The 20,052-nt window shown below is 36.5% G+C and overlaps 1 protein-coding gene across 1 annotated transcript in view; it reads left to right on the plus strand.

Annotated features, from left to right (window-relative positions):
* The first annotated feature begins 2,379 nt into the window (after positions 1 to 2,379).
* The window catches only part of LOC116785750 (cytosolic beta-glucosidase-like), a 35,035-nt gene continuing 17,362 nt past the window's right edge, over positions 2,380 to 20,052 (plus strand). Inside the window, exon 1 of the mRNA XM_032685677.1 lies at positions 2,380 to 2,434. Within this exon, the coding sequence (XP_032541568.1) occupies positions 2,380 to 2,434 (55 nt within the window). The remainder of the gene's footprint in view (positions 2,435 to 20,052) is intronic.

Consider the following 20,052-nt stretch of genomic DNA (forward strand, 5'->3'; position numbering starts at 1 on the left):
TTTAAAGTGAATGTACTAGTGGCAACTAGGGAAACCACAGAAAAGGACAGTTTTTCCTCTCTTCTTTCTCGTCTCCTAATTACTAACTTTTTGTATCCAGTATATTAAAAAGAAGGGTGTGGGAAAGAGTGGAAGGCAACTAAATTCTTATCAGTGTTTATGTGTAAACAAAGGTAGCTTTGGCAGCACTTCAAATTCTTTATTTGTCCTCAGATCACAGAGATAAATAGGAGCTTTTATGTGATTTGTGTCTTTCTTGCATTCCGATTCTTTTGTTACTCCTGTCCTTATCTTTTATCATCCCTTATTTTATATCCTTGCACATTTTTCTGGGCTATCATCACCTTCACTGAAATGAGTGCTTTCTAATTCTCCTCTCAAGGGACTCCCATGTTGCTTCACATCTTACAGGCTTTTTTCTTGCTGCCACAGAGTCTTCTACCTACCACATTTCATGGACTGGGACATCATCAGCTATGTTTTGTTTGCTACAGCAATTATCAGGGAAGAGGAAGCATTTGGTTGCCCTCAGCCATGTCTGCAATACTGTGGTTATTTGATATTCCAAGTACAGGGAGGTGATGATAACTGCTGACACATGCTGGCTTGCTGTTGGTAACCACTAAATCCAGGCGGGTGCAGAGTCACCTTTGTGCAACAACTACTTCTTGCACAGCTGCAGATTGTAGTATATCCTTGCCTCTGTCAGCCAGTTCACTGAGTTACCCCAAGCTCTGCTGTGTGGAATACACAGATATTTCCAGATGCTTGGCTAGTGTTTGTCATGTTGGATATTCTCCGTTTGTTCTCAGACACAGAGATATTCTCTGCAAGCCCCTCTCCCCAGTTTACTGCAGTCAAAGGTCAGAGATCCTCAGTGTCAGTAGTATAATGGGAAAAATAGAGCTTTTAGCCTTAGCTGGGAGTCTGAGGAGAAACACTATTTCCCTTTACCTGATTGTTCCTTTAAGTAGACATATTTCAAGAATACCAGACATTCATTGACTTAGTTTGTCTTATAGGAAATGTATAAAACATTTTGGAAACGTATAAAACATGTATACAACAGCCTAAGTTGTTTATTTAGAGATATTTGGGTTTGGTTACCAATAAATCCCAAATTAAGTGAGAATTAGACACTGAAATCTTTTATATTAAAACTTGAAATACCACCAGATTTCTACAGAAAGAATAGTCAGGACCTGAACATTCTCATGCTTGATTTTCACTTTCTTTGCTGTGCATGAAGGAAAAAAACCATTCTGTGTGGATTCAGCAGACTCATATAGGGATCTCACTCCTCTTCTGCTGTTCTAGTCTATAACTGTAGATGGAACACTGACTTTGAAATACAGTTCCATTGCTAAATTTTAGAAAGCAATGTATACAGCTTGAAAATATAAAATATGTTGGGAAAGATTTCTTTTTAACATACAGTTCCATCATCACTTTTTCAGTGTTTGACTTCCAAATAATTGTTTCATATAATTTTGAAACATCTTAGCTATCTGTGTATCTTATATGAATTTTCATAAAAATAAAAATGAAGCTATAGAAATTTATATTTGCATGGAAGAGGAAGAGATAAATATAGTTTTCATACAACCTAGAATTAAAAATTTTCTAAAATGTGTGACCATCATTCCAGTCCCTTTTGAAAATATTGACATCTGTTAGGCACATTACTCAGCATTAATGTACTTATAGGCTCCCAAGCAATAATCTGCTAATAAAAATGGAAATAAAATAGTTTCCCTTCTACTCCTTATCATACTTTGTTAAATACTTCAATAGATGTTATAATGTAAGTAGGTTTCAAACACTCAGAGTTGTTGGGAAAAACAAGTATGAAAACAAAAATTGGACTACTTCATTACTAACTCAGTTGCTCTTATGGCTTAAAAGAAGGCAGTGGTATTCCAAGATGGTGGTGATTATGTCTGGATAGGTAGATGTGGATTTGCACTGTTGTGTGAACAATGCATATGAAAGAAAAGCTGTCTGATGCTTAAGCAATTCAAATGGTTCAGAAGTTAAACTTCCTTAACAGGAATACTTTGAAGTATTTCCTTCACTCCCAAATCTTATCACCTTAGATTTTACAGAACATTAACCCTAGAAAAGTCCTAATTTTATTGGCTGCGTAATGTCGCCTGAAGCAAGAGATTCTCTTTTTCTTCCCTGCATGACATCTCAAACTCAGGCGGAGAATTTAGATGGAAAAACAGAAGGGAAAAGGCTAATATAATAACGAAAATAAAATAGACTACACTGACCAGAGGCAAGCAGCTGAGTCTCACACTGACATGGGACTGTAGCTCAGACAATATCCCGCAGGACTGAGCTAGGCCTGGGCAATAGTAAAAATGAAAAGGGAGGATGATAAGAAGCTCACCTGGACTCAGAAGTGTACCCACAGCCCATGGAGCAGGAGGTACGAACACATGGATGACCATAAATAACAGATTGCCTTTGAAACAGAGGTTGGGGTCCTTACTGTCAAGAAACCAAAATGCATCTACACTCTATATGGCATATGGACACCTGGCACAGTCAGTACCATGCAGAGAGGAAGAGGGGGGCAGGCACTGATCTCTTCTCTGTGGTGACCAGTGACAGGACCCAAGGGAATAGCCTGAAGTTGTGTCAGGGGAGGTTTAGGTTAGATGTTAAAAAAAGGTTCTTCACCCAGAGGGTAGTTGGGCACTGGAACAGGCTCCCCAGGGAAGTGGTCATAGCATGAAGCCTGACAGAGTTCAAGAAGCATTTGAACAATACTCTCGGACACATGGGATTCTTGGGGATGGTCCTGTGCAGATCTAAAGGTTGGACTCGATGATCCTTGTGGGCCCCTTCCAACTTGACATATTCTGTGAATCTGTGAGATGCAAAAAAAGCAGTCAGTGGATGGGAGAAGCAATGAGTCTTACTGTGACACTCCCTCAGAACTCAAACCCATACCTTTCAGCAGGTGGAGCCACAGCAGTAGGTTATAGCATGGCTGTCTAGTTGCAGAGCTATGTCATTAGAGAAGTGATCTCTGTGGCACCCTCAATTTCTAAATAAAGCCACAGTCTAAACAATCTGCAGTGAGACTTGTACTGATCTTTTCTCCCAGTACATTTTATCCATAGGATTACTTATAGTTCTTGTAAGCAATCACAAGGCATAAAAAATGAAGCAATAGGAAGCATAGTAATAAATAGCAATTAATACATCATTATAGGTTTGCTTCTCAAGACAGAAGGAAATGGGGAAAACAATGCATTTTGATGTCAACATCAGCAAAATTTCTGGATCTTGATCTTTGGGTACTTAATCATCCTGACATCTAGGCACTTTCACGGAAGTTTTGGCAGTGAAGCTATCCAGGGAAAACTTTTTGTTCAAGCAGGCCCCACAGACTGCTTTTTTTGTTTGTTTGTTTGTTTTGTTTGTTTGTTTTTCAAAACAGTGTGATTTTATCTTGATAAACACAGCACAGTAAACATATTTCAAATTGTCTTTTGTACTTCTCAGGCCATTGAGATTCAAGTATTTAATTTAGACTTCATTAAACAGTTATTATATATTAAACAAATAGCAGCTACATACTAAAACATATTTGCAGAGTATTATGGCAATGCAATAGGTCCATATCAATTTCACTGTTATGAATCTATTACATAACTTTTAATCCTTGGTGAGTGTATAATAATCAGTATTCACATAACATACACTAACTGTCCTATTAAATCTGAATTAATTGTGGCTCAGGGAACATTAATTTAAAAGGTTACCTATTTTCCCAGCAGATCTGATCTTTGTTTCATATTTTTCCATTAAAATTAGTGTTAAAGACAGAGTAAATTTGTTTCATTTAGAATATAGTTATTAAGTGCTCTGAATACCTGTGAATCATGTTCTGCTAAGCTTCTCTGCTAACAACAATGCTAAAGATTCTCTTCCATTTTCTTCTAGTGTAATTAGCATTACCTGGATATAGTAAAATATCACATATTTGTTTAGGAGAAGTAACCCCTGTTGACTGAAGGAACTGACATTCAGCAGTTCATTAAAATTAGTGAGTCAAAATTCGTCTCTGGGATTTGCATATTTCTAGTTTGCAAAATGACCGACTCTCAGGAAGGGATGTAAGATTGAAAATTTTTGAAATAATTTCTTCTTTAAAAGAATCATGATCACCACAGTGATGATATAAAAGTGCCTCTAATGCTGCAGTCCTCTGCACAATGAATATGAGAAGCTGCAATAATGCTGCATGTAGACCTTGATGAAGACTGTACAGACAAGAGCAATAATTGGCATCAGAGTGTTTTGGTATGAGAACTGAGATAATTCATTGGAGAAAGGGTCAGGGTTCCTTGAAATTAATACCAGGAGAAATGAATCATATAGTCTAACATATACTATAAGAATCCATCACAAGTCCATATTGACTGCAGGAGATTGTATCTTATTCAAGCTCTCTAAAAAGATATTTCTGAGAACACCCAGAGGTAGAGAATTCATTGCTTCTCTTAGTAATCTATTTCCAATGACTGTTCACCTTCAGTTTTAAAAACAATTTTTGCTATTTTTAGAAACTAGTATAAAGGCATTATTCAGCACTCTGTATCTAATTCACAGGATTGTATCCATACACTGTAATCGCATCACCTCTCAGTCTTTTTACAGCCAAGCAATGTCTATCATACAAAGGTATTCCCAGCCCTTCTGTGGGTCTTGTCTTTACCCTCTCAAGTTCTTCAACATGTCTAAAAAAAGTCACCAACACTGTATACAGTATACCAATACTAGTCTCATCAATGCCATATAACTTTTTTCGTATTTACCAGTATTTTCTATGACTGTGTTTTGTTTTTCTGCTGCTGCATATTGAGAATTAGTGTTTGGGAGCCCACTGAACTGTCTGTCTGTTGTTTTATAGATCTACCTTGAGTTCTTTGTCTTAGCTAGACACCATGCCCAGACATACCTTTATCTGTTTCAATATGAAGATGCATGTACATTTTTAAATACAAACAGTACAATGGGCTGCTCCACATACTGCATGTTAGTTTTCCATGAAAGACTCCATATTTCTGAAATCAAACTTTTGATGATGTTCTGCTGATAGACCTCGTACCTTGATGCTATAATAACATCTGACATCCAACCCACAAGCACAGCTGAACAGGGTTCTGTCTCCTTTTCCCAGAACTGTTCCCACCAAAACCTGCAATTTTCCAGTTAGAATTGTAGTGTAATTTAGATTAGAAGAGACCTCTTTACATCATCGGCTTCAGATCCAGCTCTGAGCAGGGCCAGCTTCTCTGTTAGATTGGGTTGCTCCGGGCCTTACCTAGTTCTGTACAAGATTGTATCGAAGTTTACTGGGTGGTTGGGCATTGGAACAGGCTATGTAGGAAAGTGATTGGATCACAGCCCCTAGAAGTGTTCAAAAAACGTGTAGATGCAGGACTTAGGGACATGATTTAGTGGTGGATCTGGCACTGTTGGGTTAATGGGTTGGACTCGATGATCTTAGAGATCTTTTCCAACCTAAATGATTCTAAGATTCTACGACTTATTGAAGGTTTTACCTGAGGAACGTGTATCCTGTTGTTAACATATAGCGCTGATTTCTTTTAAACCAGAATGCAATTTTTTATGGTGCTATAGCACTCAGAGAAATGATATCTGCAAAGTTACCTCAGTCATTTAAACTTTATGTCAAGAAATAATAAGCTCAAATATATTTAAAAGATGTACTTTTAAACCCATCAGCTATTAATTTAAATTTTTTCCCTGTTGATCAGTTCAATCCTGTGTTGAACTTGTATTATACTTTTTCAGATTAAAAGTTCATGCAGGTCATTATGCTTTGAATACTGGCACAACAGTAAGATTGCTTCTGTTCTCTGAATTTCATTCAGCTTTTCAAGACATTAAATGGGACACCTCTGAGCAAGAGAAGTGCTTACCAGACTCTCTTTGTAGTCCAATGCTCAAGCTAATTGAGCACTGAAAAAAAAGTATCCTTTATAGATGCTTTATGGTATTCTCCATGCCCACAACAGAGACAAAATCAAATATGTTATTTTTACAAGACTTCCAAATATCTAGTCCTCTACTGTATTTTCTCTGCTGCTTTGCCGACCTGTTAAGTTTGTCCAGTGGTTCATATTTTGCATCTTGCATCCCAGCAGCCCAGCATCTTGCAGCTGGGCTGTGTTCTCATAAGTCTGCAATGCCATGTTGTACTTTTTCTTCCACTCTATACCACTGGATACCAGATTGTATTGTCACTGGCAGGCTGAGTCACAGAACAGGATGGAGGCTGGCCTGATATGTCACATCAGGTGAGCAAAGGATTGATGTTCAAAAGCACATTCCTAAAGTGTAGATAAGCACTGGCTGGCTTCACATTTGTTGTATAGAATCTTATTAGATTTTGAGTCTGTATTTGATGCAGAGATAAAAAGAGTGTTATGTGAGGACTCTTCCACAACTCCTTCTAGGGTCTTGATTGTCTGATGCTCTCTCTCTCATGAAAGTTGAATATTGAGAGAGCTGATGGCATCATTGCCATAAAAGAGTACAAGCCTCATAATCTTGTCTAGTCTGAGAAAATAGGGAGAGTTTAAAGAGTTAAATTGTGCTAGTTAAAGAAATCATATAAATAGATTTTCTATCTTTTACTTTGTTTAGCTGTTCTTGGTTGACCATTGAGTGTAAGGCCAAGATCCGAAACAGTGATGAGATTTAAGTAATAAAATATTCTTGTGAGTTAGGTATCAGCTGCTTAAGAACCAGATATTTTATATTTCCCTGCAATTTTCAAATAATACCCAGTTTCTTTGCCTTATTAAAACTCCATTTTTTTGCATCTCATTGTGCTGGTTTTAGCTGGTGTAGAATTAATTTTCTTCACAGTAGCTAGTGTGGGGCTATGTTTTGGATTTGTGTTGGAAATGGTATTCATAACACAGGGTTGTTTTAGCAATTGCTGAGCAGTGCTTACACAGAGTCAAAACCTTTTTTTCTTCTCACCCCACCCCAGCATCTAGGAGGCTGAGGGTACACAAGGAGTTGGGAGAGGACACAGCCAGGACAGCTGACCACAAGTGACTGAAGCAATGTTCAGTACTATATAGCATTGTGTTCAGCATATAAAGCTGGGGGAAGAAGGAGAAAGGGAGGCACAGTTGGGGTGATAGCACTTGTCTACACAAGTAACCATTATGTTTGATGGAGCCCTGCTCTCCTGGAGATGTCTGAACATCTGCTTGCCCGTGGGAAAGGGTGAATAAATTCCTTGCTTTGCTTGATTGTGCAGCATTTCCTTTGCCCGTTAAACTGCCTTTATCTCAACCCATGAGTTTTCCCACTTTTACCCTTCCAGTTCTCTCCCCCGTCTTCCACTGTGGAGGCGAGCAAGCAGCTGTGTAGGGCTTAGGTGCTGGCTGGGGTTAAACCAGAGATTACATAATTTCTGGCTCTTGCCATCTATTTCTTGCACTGATGTTGTAGCTCTAGCTCTACTTTGACTGGAGCAGTGATCTTTAATCTCAGCTGATTCACGATCCAAAAATACTAAACAAACAAACAGTGCCAACATTTTACTTTACTATCCCTCTCACCCTGAAGAAATACACACTTACAGAAAACAAGTACAGGCATCAAGAGAGGGTATGATCTTATAAGACAAAGGTGGCAGGCACTTCTCTAGTCCTGTTTAAGCAGAACTTTCTCCTTTGCCCGCTAAATCATTTGTTAATCAAACTAGATTTTATTAGTCAAGTGCGACTGTTTACTACTCAGTTTAATATACATCTCCATTTCCTTGCCTCTGGAAACCCAGTGGAGGCTAAAATTATATTATAATTTAAAAGAAGAGAATAAGTGAGGGTTGAAGAAAGATGAAGAAGAATTATAGGCCACTAAATTTAACTTCAATACCTGACAAATAACTAGAACAATTAGTAAAGCAAGAACAATCAGTATGTAAACAGGTTGGAGAAAATACAATGATAAATCGGTAACACATTTGTAAAAAGCACAAATGAAGCAAAACCAAACTAATTGGTTTCTTCGATGAAATAATGAATGCGTAAAGCAAAAGTGGAAGACATAATTTCTTAATGTTATTAAAACACTGATACTGGTTGCACATGGCATTCTCAAAAAGATGCTAAATAAATTTGGATTAAATAGAACGAGCATAAAATGAACACACAGGTAAATAGATACTGAAAAAACTTTTCCAGTTGAGCTGATAGCTGAGAGGAGATCAAAACCACCTTGCATGATCAAACATCTTACATAGCTCAGTTTAGACATGAAGAGGATTTTTTTGCTTGTTTTAAAGTTAAACCCCCCCCCATAAAACAGCATCTAGTGTAAGAAACACCTAAATAAAGAAACTGAGCAGACCAGCAAAATTGACAGCCATTTTGGTTCTATGCCAGCACCAGAACAACTTACATCAGCATAATTTTTCTGATACACAGCTGAGTTTCTTTATTTAGATATATTAAATACTCCAATGCATAACTAAATAGAGCTTTGATTACTGTAGGATTATCTCAAATTTTATTGATGTTTCTTCTGTTGACTGGTATTTTTGTCCATTCATCTAAAAATCACAGGATTCATGAAATGTTTATGCCTTTTTGTTTTGACTGACCGAGAAAAGATGTCTAGTGGCATCACATCTCTAGGATCTTTTGCTCTGTCTTCTTTATAAAAGTTAATATTCTTATGTTTATCTATTTGTTATTACAACAACAAATAGGTGTGCTGTTGGCAGGTATGGCCACCTATGTGTTTTGACACATAAGAGATTATTTTGGCTTTTAAGAATATAGAACAAGAACTTGTTCTTGTCTCAACAGCTGATGTGATAAGAGACAACTGGTGATAGAGACATGAGAGCCCAAGATATCCATGAAAGGGTCTTTGTAATACTTATAGACAACAATTGTAGCAGGACCGTCAGAACCCGCATCATTATCAAGACTTTTCATTGCAAATTAGAGAAAAGGAACATTTTTAGAAGTCTTAAAGGAGGATTATAAAGTTAGTTTTGCAGATTCTTTCGAGACAACCTTCCCAAGTGCAGGAGCACAGCACACATCTGAACAGGAAGTGAGCTACTCAAATCTGACAAGAAAACATGTATTTTAGATGTTAGAATAAAAATGTAGTATTGCAAGGGCACATCAATTAAAAAAAAGAAATGCAGAGCACAGAGAACAGGCAGATGCAATTAACAAAGTGTTTTACACAAGAAAAAGCAAATACCATTATACCATTAATTGTTAAAAAGTTGATTTTGTCTGTGCATAGAGATTTCAGTAGTGTTTATTTTAAAGTATTGTGGTAGTTTGGGCTAGGCCTTCCTTGGTGACCAGTTTGTAACCAAGGAAGGATCTAGATTTACCCAGTATTCCCTACAATTTTTACGTAAGCCAGACTATAAGAAGAAAGGAGGAGAGGCCTTCGCCCTCTTTCCTTCCGGCGGCTTGGAGGTGCAGGTTCCCTGCTGTTGAGTCTGTTGTGTTGGGGAGCGAGGCCTGGTAAGGCCTTGTTGACCTTGGGAGGTGGAGGTTGCCGGCGATCGGTCCGGAGCGACTCTCGGTTGTCCCAAGGAGAGTGGTGGGATATTTCTTTGCTAACTCTTTAGTTACTAGATCTCGGGCTACTAATTGGGATATATATATATATATATTTTATTTTGGTTTTGTTCCCTTTCCCTTCCCCCTTCCCTTTCCCTTGTGAAATTGTATATATTTTAATTGTATATAATTGTAACATAAGTGTAAATATATTTATATATATATCACTTTAGCTGTCTCTCTCTCATTTTGGGTTTTCTGGGTTGTTTTTCTCCCTCTTCTCCCTGAGGTTTGGGGGGGGTGGGGGGAACTCTTGTGGTAAGGTTTGGAGACTTGGCAGGGAGCCAGCTTCAAACCATATCAAGTATAATGAATAAATATGCAACAAATAAACCCCTGGTCAGTAAAACTTTTGCCACAGTAATTTCTGTACTCTTGACATAGTCCAGATAGCATTAAAGTTGAAGTAAATGCAAAATTGCTTCTGACTTCCCCAGAAATGGCTTTGCACTCATAAGCAGTGTGCCTTCTAATTTCAGTACCACATGACTTGAATAGTTAATTTTTAAAAGGGCAAGGATAAAATATCATTAGATAGATTGGGGTTACAAAGTTAGGAGCTTATATTTAAAATACTAGAAATATACTGCATTGAGTTTTTTCAGGGGAAGTATGACATGTAAAGATGCAAAGAATAAAGTAACTGCTCTCCACCATAATGAATGCTACCTCAAATGTGCATTCATTCCGGTACAATCACAATATTATCTTACGATAAATTTAGAAGTTCAAAACATATAATAAAAATGAATGGAGTTAGGTTTTTTCCCCCTTATAACTCAGTTTCTAGGTAGGCATGTTCATATGCATATTAGATTGCAAGTACTGCTTGCTGAGAACAAAATAAAGGATACATGCAATTTACAAAGGATAAATTTTGCTTATAATGAGTGGACTAGACAGTAAACAAGAGTGACTGTGGAGTTGCTGCTACTGGAGACCCACATGGCTGGGGGTTGATGCAGTGTGAAAACAGAAGAATGAGAGCTGTTAAGTTAGTCTCAGCAGGTAGTAAGGGCATTTTAAGAAGCCCACACACCACTACCTCTTCTTTCTGAGGAAGTAATGTGTCAGGCACTTTTTTCAAAAGTTCCTGAGATTAGTGCATCCTATCTAATATCTCAGTTTTTACATTCCAGCTAATTGCCAGGCTTTTTTAGACATGGGTGTTTTGAAGCAACACAGTGAAGAGAACAGAGAACATGGCCTCGAAAGTTTACAATTCTTCTTTGTAAGTTATAATGATACAAATACTTAACATTCTACTCCAGAACCAAAACCATTACTTGTAGCATACCTAAACAGATTTATTCATAGGTAACAACACTTTCACTTAAAATATACCTAACAGCATCTGATTTAGGGAGGTCTGGTCAAGCTTATAGCTCCAAATACTTTTTAGGAATGTTTCCTGGAAGATATGGAAGGGTAGTTCTTTCCTTTTTAATTGAGAAGCTGTAGCATAAACACGTATGCACAAACACACACAGATAAGTAGTTTTCAAACAGTTTTAAAGTCATTTTCAGATCTGCCCCACGGAAGTGCGTGTGATCACATAAATGTAAGTAAGAATGCAAAACAAGAGAACAGATGTTAAAATAATTATACCTATGTCCTTTCTGAATGCCTCCAGCAAAAAACCACAAAAAACAAAACCACAACTGCATAACACAACGGGGGTTGGGTGGTTCCCTGAAGGTGAATAAATTTGAATTACAGCTGTATATGAAATTTCAGGCTCAGATCCTTTTTGCTCATAATTACTGTTCTCCAAGTGCTAGTCTACAATGAGAAACAGAAAAAGTTAAAACTTGGAGGACTCTTAAGTGAACTAGTAGCATAATTCATTTTCAAAGACGTACCTCCCACAAATCTCTAACAACAATATTTTTCCAATTAAAGAGGTACAGCTTCTTCTGAAGTGTAGCAAAGAGTACCATGCAGAGGTCAACTGTACAATTATCTAAACCAAGAATCAAAGACAGTATCTGAGTAAGACTAAGTGTCAGGAACAGGAAGATTTGCAAAAGGCAGAATTGCATAACCAGATGACATTTAGCCAAGGGAAATAGTGCAGTGTATATTATCTCAGTTTCATTGAGCCTAGTCAATCTAATTGCCATTTGCAATCTGGAAGACAGCTTTTCTAACATAGCATTGGTTCGCATCTCTTGTGGGACATATATCCAAGACATGCAAGGCTTTGAAGACATGCACTGAAAAAAACCCTATAAAACTAGCCCTTGCAGATACTGCCTATAGGAGATGCACACAGCTGTGTATGGCTGTATGGCCATGGTAGCACCAAGATCAGCCCAAGCTTGCCACCCAGATATTTATGTGACTCTTTAATAGATGGCTAAGCACAATTGCTATCACAATAACAGTGCTAACAGCACTTATACTAGTTAGCTGAAACTCTAAACTCAACCTCTATAAGTGCACAGAGCTAATCACAACCTTCATTACAGAATAAATTTACTGCCAGAAGAAAGAGCATCGCTCCTGACACGGTGTTGAGACTCCCTGTTTCCTTAAAGTGCCTTTTGTTCAGTTACTCAGCCTAATTTCAGATAGAGTGAACAGATCTAATTACATGCAGTTGTCAGCTTTAGTACACAGGGCCTAAGCCTTAGGACAGGGTGAGAGAAAGTTCATTTGCTCACTGGAGGTTCACGTGTCTTCTTCTGAAAATGCTGATCATTGCCAAACACAGAATATTCACATAGCTGGATGCACTGAATCTAATCCAGTATATCATACCTTATGATCCTAGCTGATTTCAGGTTCCACTGAAAAAGTACTAGTTGTGAAAATCCTAAGAGAAAGGGGAAGGTGGGATGACCTTCTCAGGCCAACTGCAGGCATAGGGAGGCAAACCTGCGTGAATTACAACTAATTCATTCATGATATAGGAAAAAAAGGAGTACTGAAAGTGCCTAAAAAGACTTCAGTTTATGACAAATTAAATTATTCCATATGTGAAAATAAAATGCTTATTTTAGGGTCTTAAAGATGCACAGCTGAAGACCTCCTTCCTTTCCTAAATGCAAATGCTATTAAAATCACTTTTTCAGCAATTAAAGAGCATTAGGTAGACTTTCAGTGAAGATAAATTTACCTCAAGAATGTATTCATCACTCTCTTCAAAAGTAAAGCCCCAAAGCAAAATGCACATAGTTGCCAGCAGCTTTAGTTAAAGCTAAAATTAGCCATGCTGATTAAGTGGATTTTGCATAACCTTAACTATTAATCCTTCATATTGGTCTTCTTTTCTTTGAAAAATCTTTAAGTACCAATAACCTAAAGGTTTATAAAGTCACTTTTTAATACTACTTAGTTAAGATTTAATCCTTTGTATAATAGTTAACATTGGCACCATCTTTTAATAGCCCAAGATTTCTAACATGCACTTGCGGAACAAAACAGACATTTTCAATTCCAAGGAAATAATGGCAACACACATAGAGCAGAAGAAGTTTGATTTAAAGAATTAAAAAATGTACTTACAAGAGATAAAATGAAGCTAACAGTAAATTAATCTCTCAGTTTTCACCCTTTCCTTAAATAGTGTTCTTTTCATGCTTAATTCTTTCCCCTTCCATTTTCTTTAACTCAGCTCCTTATTTTCTAGTGGCTAGATTGCCTCCCATCTTACCTGGCTAAGCAAGGCATAAATTACATTTTCCAGTGAGACCAATAATGACTTTGACTTCAAGTCTTTTCTTGAAAGCAGCCCCTATTTTATAGACATCTCCTCTGAAAAGGTGAGATAGTACTGAGTCTTGCATCATTCTGTTGCTGTCAGAGGGAAATTAAATTACCGCCTTTAAAAGTTGAAATTGTTCCTATTTTCAGAGTAGGTCAAGGAGGAAGGAGGTTCTTCATAAAGTGGTGCATCTTTGCAGACTTTGACTCTTGTTTAGAGCTGGTCCTCCTAACAGAGGGTGCTCTCCCTAAAGATTTATCTAACACCTTTTGCTTCAGATTTGCTCGAGGCTAAGAGTGCAAATATTAGTTACCCAAGCTCAACTGACACCTGGAAGCTCATTAGTTTACCGTAACTCCTTTGTGTGCCTCAGCCTTGCCTCAGCATTTCATAGCATTTGCTCATCTGCTTGTTTTTTTACAAAAAGTAATCAACCTTCACATTTTGTAATAATTTGCATTTTCTGATATTTATTTTTTTTTAGCACCAATAATTTGAAAAGAGTTTGGCAGCCTCAGTAATCCTGCTTCCTTTACTTTGGAAAATTAACAGAAATCCAAAAAAACCTCAGAGCTATTATAGGTAGCTGGTAATTATAGCTCACACCTCTGTTTTGCCAGTCAAACAATTAAAAAAATCAATTAGAAGGCAAATTATTAATTGAGCACTAAACATTTTTGCTCTTTTATATCAGCTAAGCTTTTTTCATCTGTATTCAAGCATTAATTCTTTAATTGTTTTAAACATCACTTCATCAGCAGTAAACTCAGAGCAGCTGACAGTTGTGTTTTGTTTGTATATTTGATCAATACAACCAGCTGAAAACTTTCAGATCATTGATCATGTCATGTTCTGCTGAGTAATTGGCCAGTAGAATGGGATGTTTGGAAACTGATGACTTAGTGGTTCAAGGGTCAGTCCAGCAAGAAACTGAAGCTGGCTAAAACAGACTTTCTTTTCCTCTTTGTCTTTTTCTTCAGTAGGTGGTCTTCTGGATGATCCATGATCTCATCTGCAGTTTTCATGATGTTTTTCCTCTTTATTAAGGAGAGATTGTTGTTCCATTGATCACTTTAGTCTGCTGTCTGTACTGCACTGTAAAAGTACTAGTAATGGTATTTCAGATGGAGAGCATAGTGACATTTATAGGTTTTTTTTAATGTTTTCTTTCTATCCTTTCCAACTATTTATGACTTTGTCAAACTTTTACCTTCACAGTTGAAATTTCTCAGATATGATCATTGACCAAAGGTCAGTTTTATCCTAGGGGTCACTTATTAAGTTCGAGAAAAAAAAAAAATCATCCAGTTTTGTGATCTTAAGTCATGTAACAGTTTGCTTTTTCTTACATGAAGGGTTGTGGAATTTTTCTTACTAAACTTTAAGCAACACTCAAATATGATGACTTTGAAATTTAACTCAGAGAACACTTAATATAGATGTGTTCTTTTCAGTGCTTTATTGTCAGTCTGTTCCTATTTGGTAGAGTTATACAGATTATCCAACTATTTTTCTTTTTAAATGGTATGGACCATGTGTGGAAAGAAACAGAGCTTTAAGAAACAAATGAAATTATGAAATTGCCAGTGTTTGGGAACTTGAATGATTTCCTCTTCTCTTGATGGGATTCCTGTCTCACAATAAATGCATACAGGTATTTATCTTGCTAAATGATGCAGTGACTTTGCATGAGAAACAAGCACCCAGGAGAGATTGCATAATGGTCAAAGAATCATAGAGACATAGTGCCTGCAGAAGTGAGTGGGATGAGTGAACTCATGAGATTTTACAGGTATCAGGTGCTGTGAGTGGGATAATGGCATTATTCCATAGAATTCCCTGAATTATGCTCAAATAGCCAAACTTTTTTTCTTTGCTATTTCCAGCTTTAAACAAAAGTTTCCTTCATTTGTCATAGTGATGAATGTCCACACAAACCTATGAATATATATACAAATATAGTTTGAGAAGAGTTTGAATTCAAGCTTTAGTGATTGTCAAGAGGATAAATTTTAAAGTGGTAGTTGGGCAATGATAGAGATAAACCACAATGGAAAAGCATAGCAGTTTTTTGATGCTGCTATTGTTTGTAGATAGGTTTGTCACATCTGTTAAAATTCTAGTCCTATAGTCAAATACTTATCCATCCTCTTAGTAGATTGTGATCACAACTCACTTCAAAAGCAGTTATAATTATGTCTTTTATAAAATCACCTCTTTCCCTTACAGATTCACAGGAGAAATTTGAATGATAAAAAGGTAATCTCTAATGTCATTACAATTTTCATATTTGAATTGGTTGTATACTGAACACATGCCTTTAATATTTCCTTCTCCACAGAAGCTGAGATTCTATAGTATTGACTTTAATAGGCAATCATTCAACTTTTAAAATACAAAGTAAATTAAGTACAGCAAATGGTATTGTGAAGTTATGGATGAAAAGATACATTTCAGCATCCACTCAGCAGTACATGCAGGTTACTGCAGAGAAGGGCAGAGCTATGTGAATTTGGGTTTCAGGTCTTCTTTCTGACATTTTAACTTTTCAGTTACAAAGCTCTGTTAATGTCGGTTTTTGAGGGAATGTATGAAGTTTCATATGCTGTTGAGCATTTCAACAGACGTGCTTTCCAGAACAGAGCAGAACAGTATACTTGATTTCAGAATATACATAAATATGAAAGACAATTGCAGCTAACAAAAAACTTCTAGCTTTCCATTTTTTAAATTACATATTGTAAAGTAAACATATATCTGCAGGTTTCTGCTCTTCAGAAATGTTCTCAGTGCCAGGTAATTCTGCAGTAGATGTGAGAAGGTGCAGATAGGTATTGTCCTCTGAAAGGGACATTTGCCTGATGGAAGATCTAAATATTTTCCTAATCCTGATATTGATTTCTTCTGTGGCTTTTGAGAAATCATTTCTCTTTTCATTAGGAACTCTTTTCTCCTGTGTAGTGTCTTTCCAGGGACAGAGAAAGATTTGTGCATAACAGCACTAGAATATTTTTGCGCTGGAGTGCTTCCAGTATTGTGGCAGGAAACAACTGGTATCAGTTGATTTTTTTTTTTTTTTGGTAAGGATTCTTTGTCTTTTGGCAGTGTTATTTCCTACTTGTGTTCTCCTTCCATTGTTTCATCTGTGAACTCTTCTCATTTTAAAACTCAGCATATTCAAGGGAAAAAACCGAAAAAAAGTATCAAAAAAGTAATATCACCTTACTTTTAAATACAGAACAAACCAATACCTAGAGAAATTAATGGCTGTAAAGTATGCTATGCAAATAACCAGGCATTGCAACAAACAAGAGTTACACTAATCAGATCTTCTCTTAAGAAAGTGCTCTGAGCTTGCTTTGTCATGCTGACATTCTCTTTGAACTACTGTAGGAGAACAAAGATTTTGTTCTGTTTAAACCTTCTCCTTGAATGGCAAAGGTAAGCTTAAGGCACTAATCCAGCTGGATAACAATTGCAAGCTCTATAACCAATAGCACATGACAGAGCATGCTGAGAGATACACACCTTGGGTCTGTTCTAGGCATTAATCCAAGGCTCTGTGCTGTAACTGCAGGAAAAATACAGAACCTGCAGCCTTTAGGAAACCCTTAGAAATCTTATATATAGCATATCTTTATGAGGACTTGGCTAATCTTGATTGGAAGAAGGAGAGTGAAATAAAAATGCAGATCATTTTTGCAATACTCATTTAACATCCTATCGCCGTAGTGAAAGTTCAGCCATGTTGAAAGAAGATTGCAAAAATAGCTTTAAAAATATGTTACAGTCATACGAAGAAAGATATTTTGATGGAAGAAAAATTTAAGTAGCATTCATGTGTTATTTTCTCCTTCATTCCAGTTGATTAAATTCATTTTGGTGAAGGCTAAGATCTGATCCAACTGCCAATGACTTTAATGGAAAGCTTGTGTTGATTTTGTTTGTAGAGCCTGTGTCCATATAGAGTCCAAAATGTAAATCTTTTGGTATTCTACTTGTGGAAGTGTGATAAAATTTGCATTTTTCCACTGCACTCTGAGGAATTCTGCATTAAGATGTTTAAAAGGAAAAAAACAATAAATATGGAAAGATGAAATCTAAAAATGAAAGACTATTACGACTTTTAATTTTTTTTAACTATTGAAAACTGACACATTTTTTAGAAGCTAGATATTTTGTCAGAATGCAGCATTATGATACACTGTTTATCAAAAAGATATCCAGAATGACCAAAAAGAAAAAAGGAGAGAAATTTATAAGTTCAGTACTGGATAACCAATACATGCTGCATAAGACACTCACCTGGTTATTGAGGAATGCACAGTCTAACCTGACTCAGGCTAAACAAGAACTGGATTCTTGAAAATCTTTCATCTAACACCTCTAATAATCGTTGGATCTATTCTTCACTGTTTTATACCACAAGTCTGGTCTGCCTTTTTCTTTTCAGTTTCCAATTTGTATGGGTGGTGTGGATGAGAAGTGTCTGAAACATGAGGATTTTGCCAGAAGAAAACAAGATAGCTTTAGCATCTCTAGACACGGAGTGAGGAGTGAATCAAAATTGGGACGCCAGTGACTCATGCTTGTCAGCATACCTCTCTTTCCCTATCTATTAAGATTCCTTCAATTTGGACCCAATATAAGCCTTGGAGAAGAAATACACATTACATAAGCTCAGTGGAGAATTTGTTAATTTTTGGTTGTGTAGTCTGCCAAAGGTTCAGTCTGCTTTGAGAAAGCTTCAGCCCCTATCAACTTCTTTGCATTAATTGGACTGGACTGTTCCTACAGATATGGAGCAGGCTCCATGCTAGAATACAGAGGCCCAACAAAACTTTGCCTGCCATTTTCCTGCTTCTGCCAAAGGACGTATGTTAAAATAAAACAAAGCAAAACCGACACTAAGTTCATGAATAGAGGCCAGAAACAGAGTATAAAAATAATTGATAATCAGTAGAGCACAATCCACTGGAGAACTTGGAACTCAACGTAAAGTTACTCATTCTTTGGCAAGTAAACAAATAATTGAAACAATGACAAGCTGCAGTAATAGTCTACATAAAAGGTAACAGCTTTCTGTTGCTGCAACTTCTTTCCTTGGTGCAGACTGAGAGAAAAATGATGTGGGTGGCAGCACCACCAGTGGACAGATTTTAAATACATATAATATGCTGCTCTATGTATTCTGCTAAAATAATGATAATTTACAAAATCTACTTTTCAAAAGCTAGAAAATAAAAGATTGCTTTTGCCCTCTCTACCCCAATCTATGCCATAGATCATGATATAGTCTTTTATTTACATGAGCACCCATGACTTTTTGTACAGACCTCCATGGGAATGTGCAAAACCAGAAACATTTCTAAGAGTTCAGTTTATAATTGCACCCAACGTCTACATCCTCACTGCTCTAAATATTGCCTTTGATGCAATATTGATCACTCAGAAGCCAAAAGCTTTAATACAACAACCATTACTAGGTCTATTCACTGGTTCAGTCTGAAAGAGGCAACTAAGAGAGATACAAAGGAGATGGATGCAAAAATAGGCTTGCTTACCCATAAAAACACTTTTGTTACATGCTTATAAAAGTCTGGAGTATTTCATCACAGGGGGAAAAATATGTATGATTTCACCTACACTATGTGACTGTTCAGTTTACTCTGTACCAAGCTAAAACATGAGGGAAGATCTAAAGAGCTTAAATGAATGAGATGCTGTATTCTTTCATGTGACTTCTTTGGTAAGGAGACAACCTCTAATGATAAAAAAGGCAGTGCTGCACCATTATATCTACCATATCCTTTAATCTTTTTTTTTTTTTATTTGTGTGTTGAAATCAAGCAAGAGAGAGCTATGCTAAACAGTTGTATCAATTTTTTTCTTCTGATTCTATTAGTTTAGCTTCAGGGTCAGGAACATGTTTTGTGGTATTTCCAGAATAACATAATCCTAAGACATCACTGCACATCTGTAATACTGTTTGGAAGACTAGAGAGAGAGAGAGAGAAAACACAAGTTATTTGAAAAATAACCTGTATTTACTGAATTTCAAATAGATATTTGAATTACTTTGTCAAATTAAAGTACTGCTGTATTACTTATCTCCCTTTCCAGGTGCAAGGAGTCGTGTTCACTAATATTTTGCAGTATAAAATTCAGGAGTACAATGTATAGTATTTCTTGCAAAAGGAAAAAAATACTTACAGGATAATGGTGTAGCACAAATCTAATATCAGCTACTGTCTCTCATAGTATACTGCTGCTTAATAGTAGATAGTTCTATACTGCTGATATAGGGAAGTGAATTTTATGTAAATGCATTAATATAATGAGATTTCTTAATCCTGACTGGTGGAAGAAGCTTTTCAAGCATATTTGCTAAAGTCATAGTCATAGTCAGTGACATGAGAAACAGTATTTCTGTAAGAAAAAGAAAATGAAAGATACAGTTTCAGTACTATAAAAACCGGTTGCACTATTTCAAGATAATTCTGAAAAAAAATGGTGAGGCTCTGCAGGACTTTATACATATCATTTATACGTATCATAAATGTTGAAATAATTTTGTTTTGTCAATATATCCCCAATACAAAATTGGTCTAAGCAGAATCCTTTCCTTGAATGTGTTAAAATAAATAATAATGATAATTAGAAAAAAACAAGCCAAAAGC

This window comes from Chiroxiphia lanceolata, chromosome 4 (assembly GCF_009829145.1).
Source record: "Chiroxiphia lanceolata isolate bChiLan1 chromosome 4, bChiLan1.pri, whole genome shotgun sequence".
NCBI classification, from domain to species: Eukaryota; Metazoa; Chordata; class Aves; order Passeriformes; family Pipridae; genus Chiroxiphia; species Chiroxiphia lanceolata.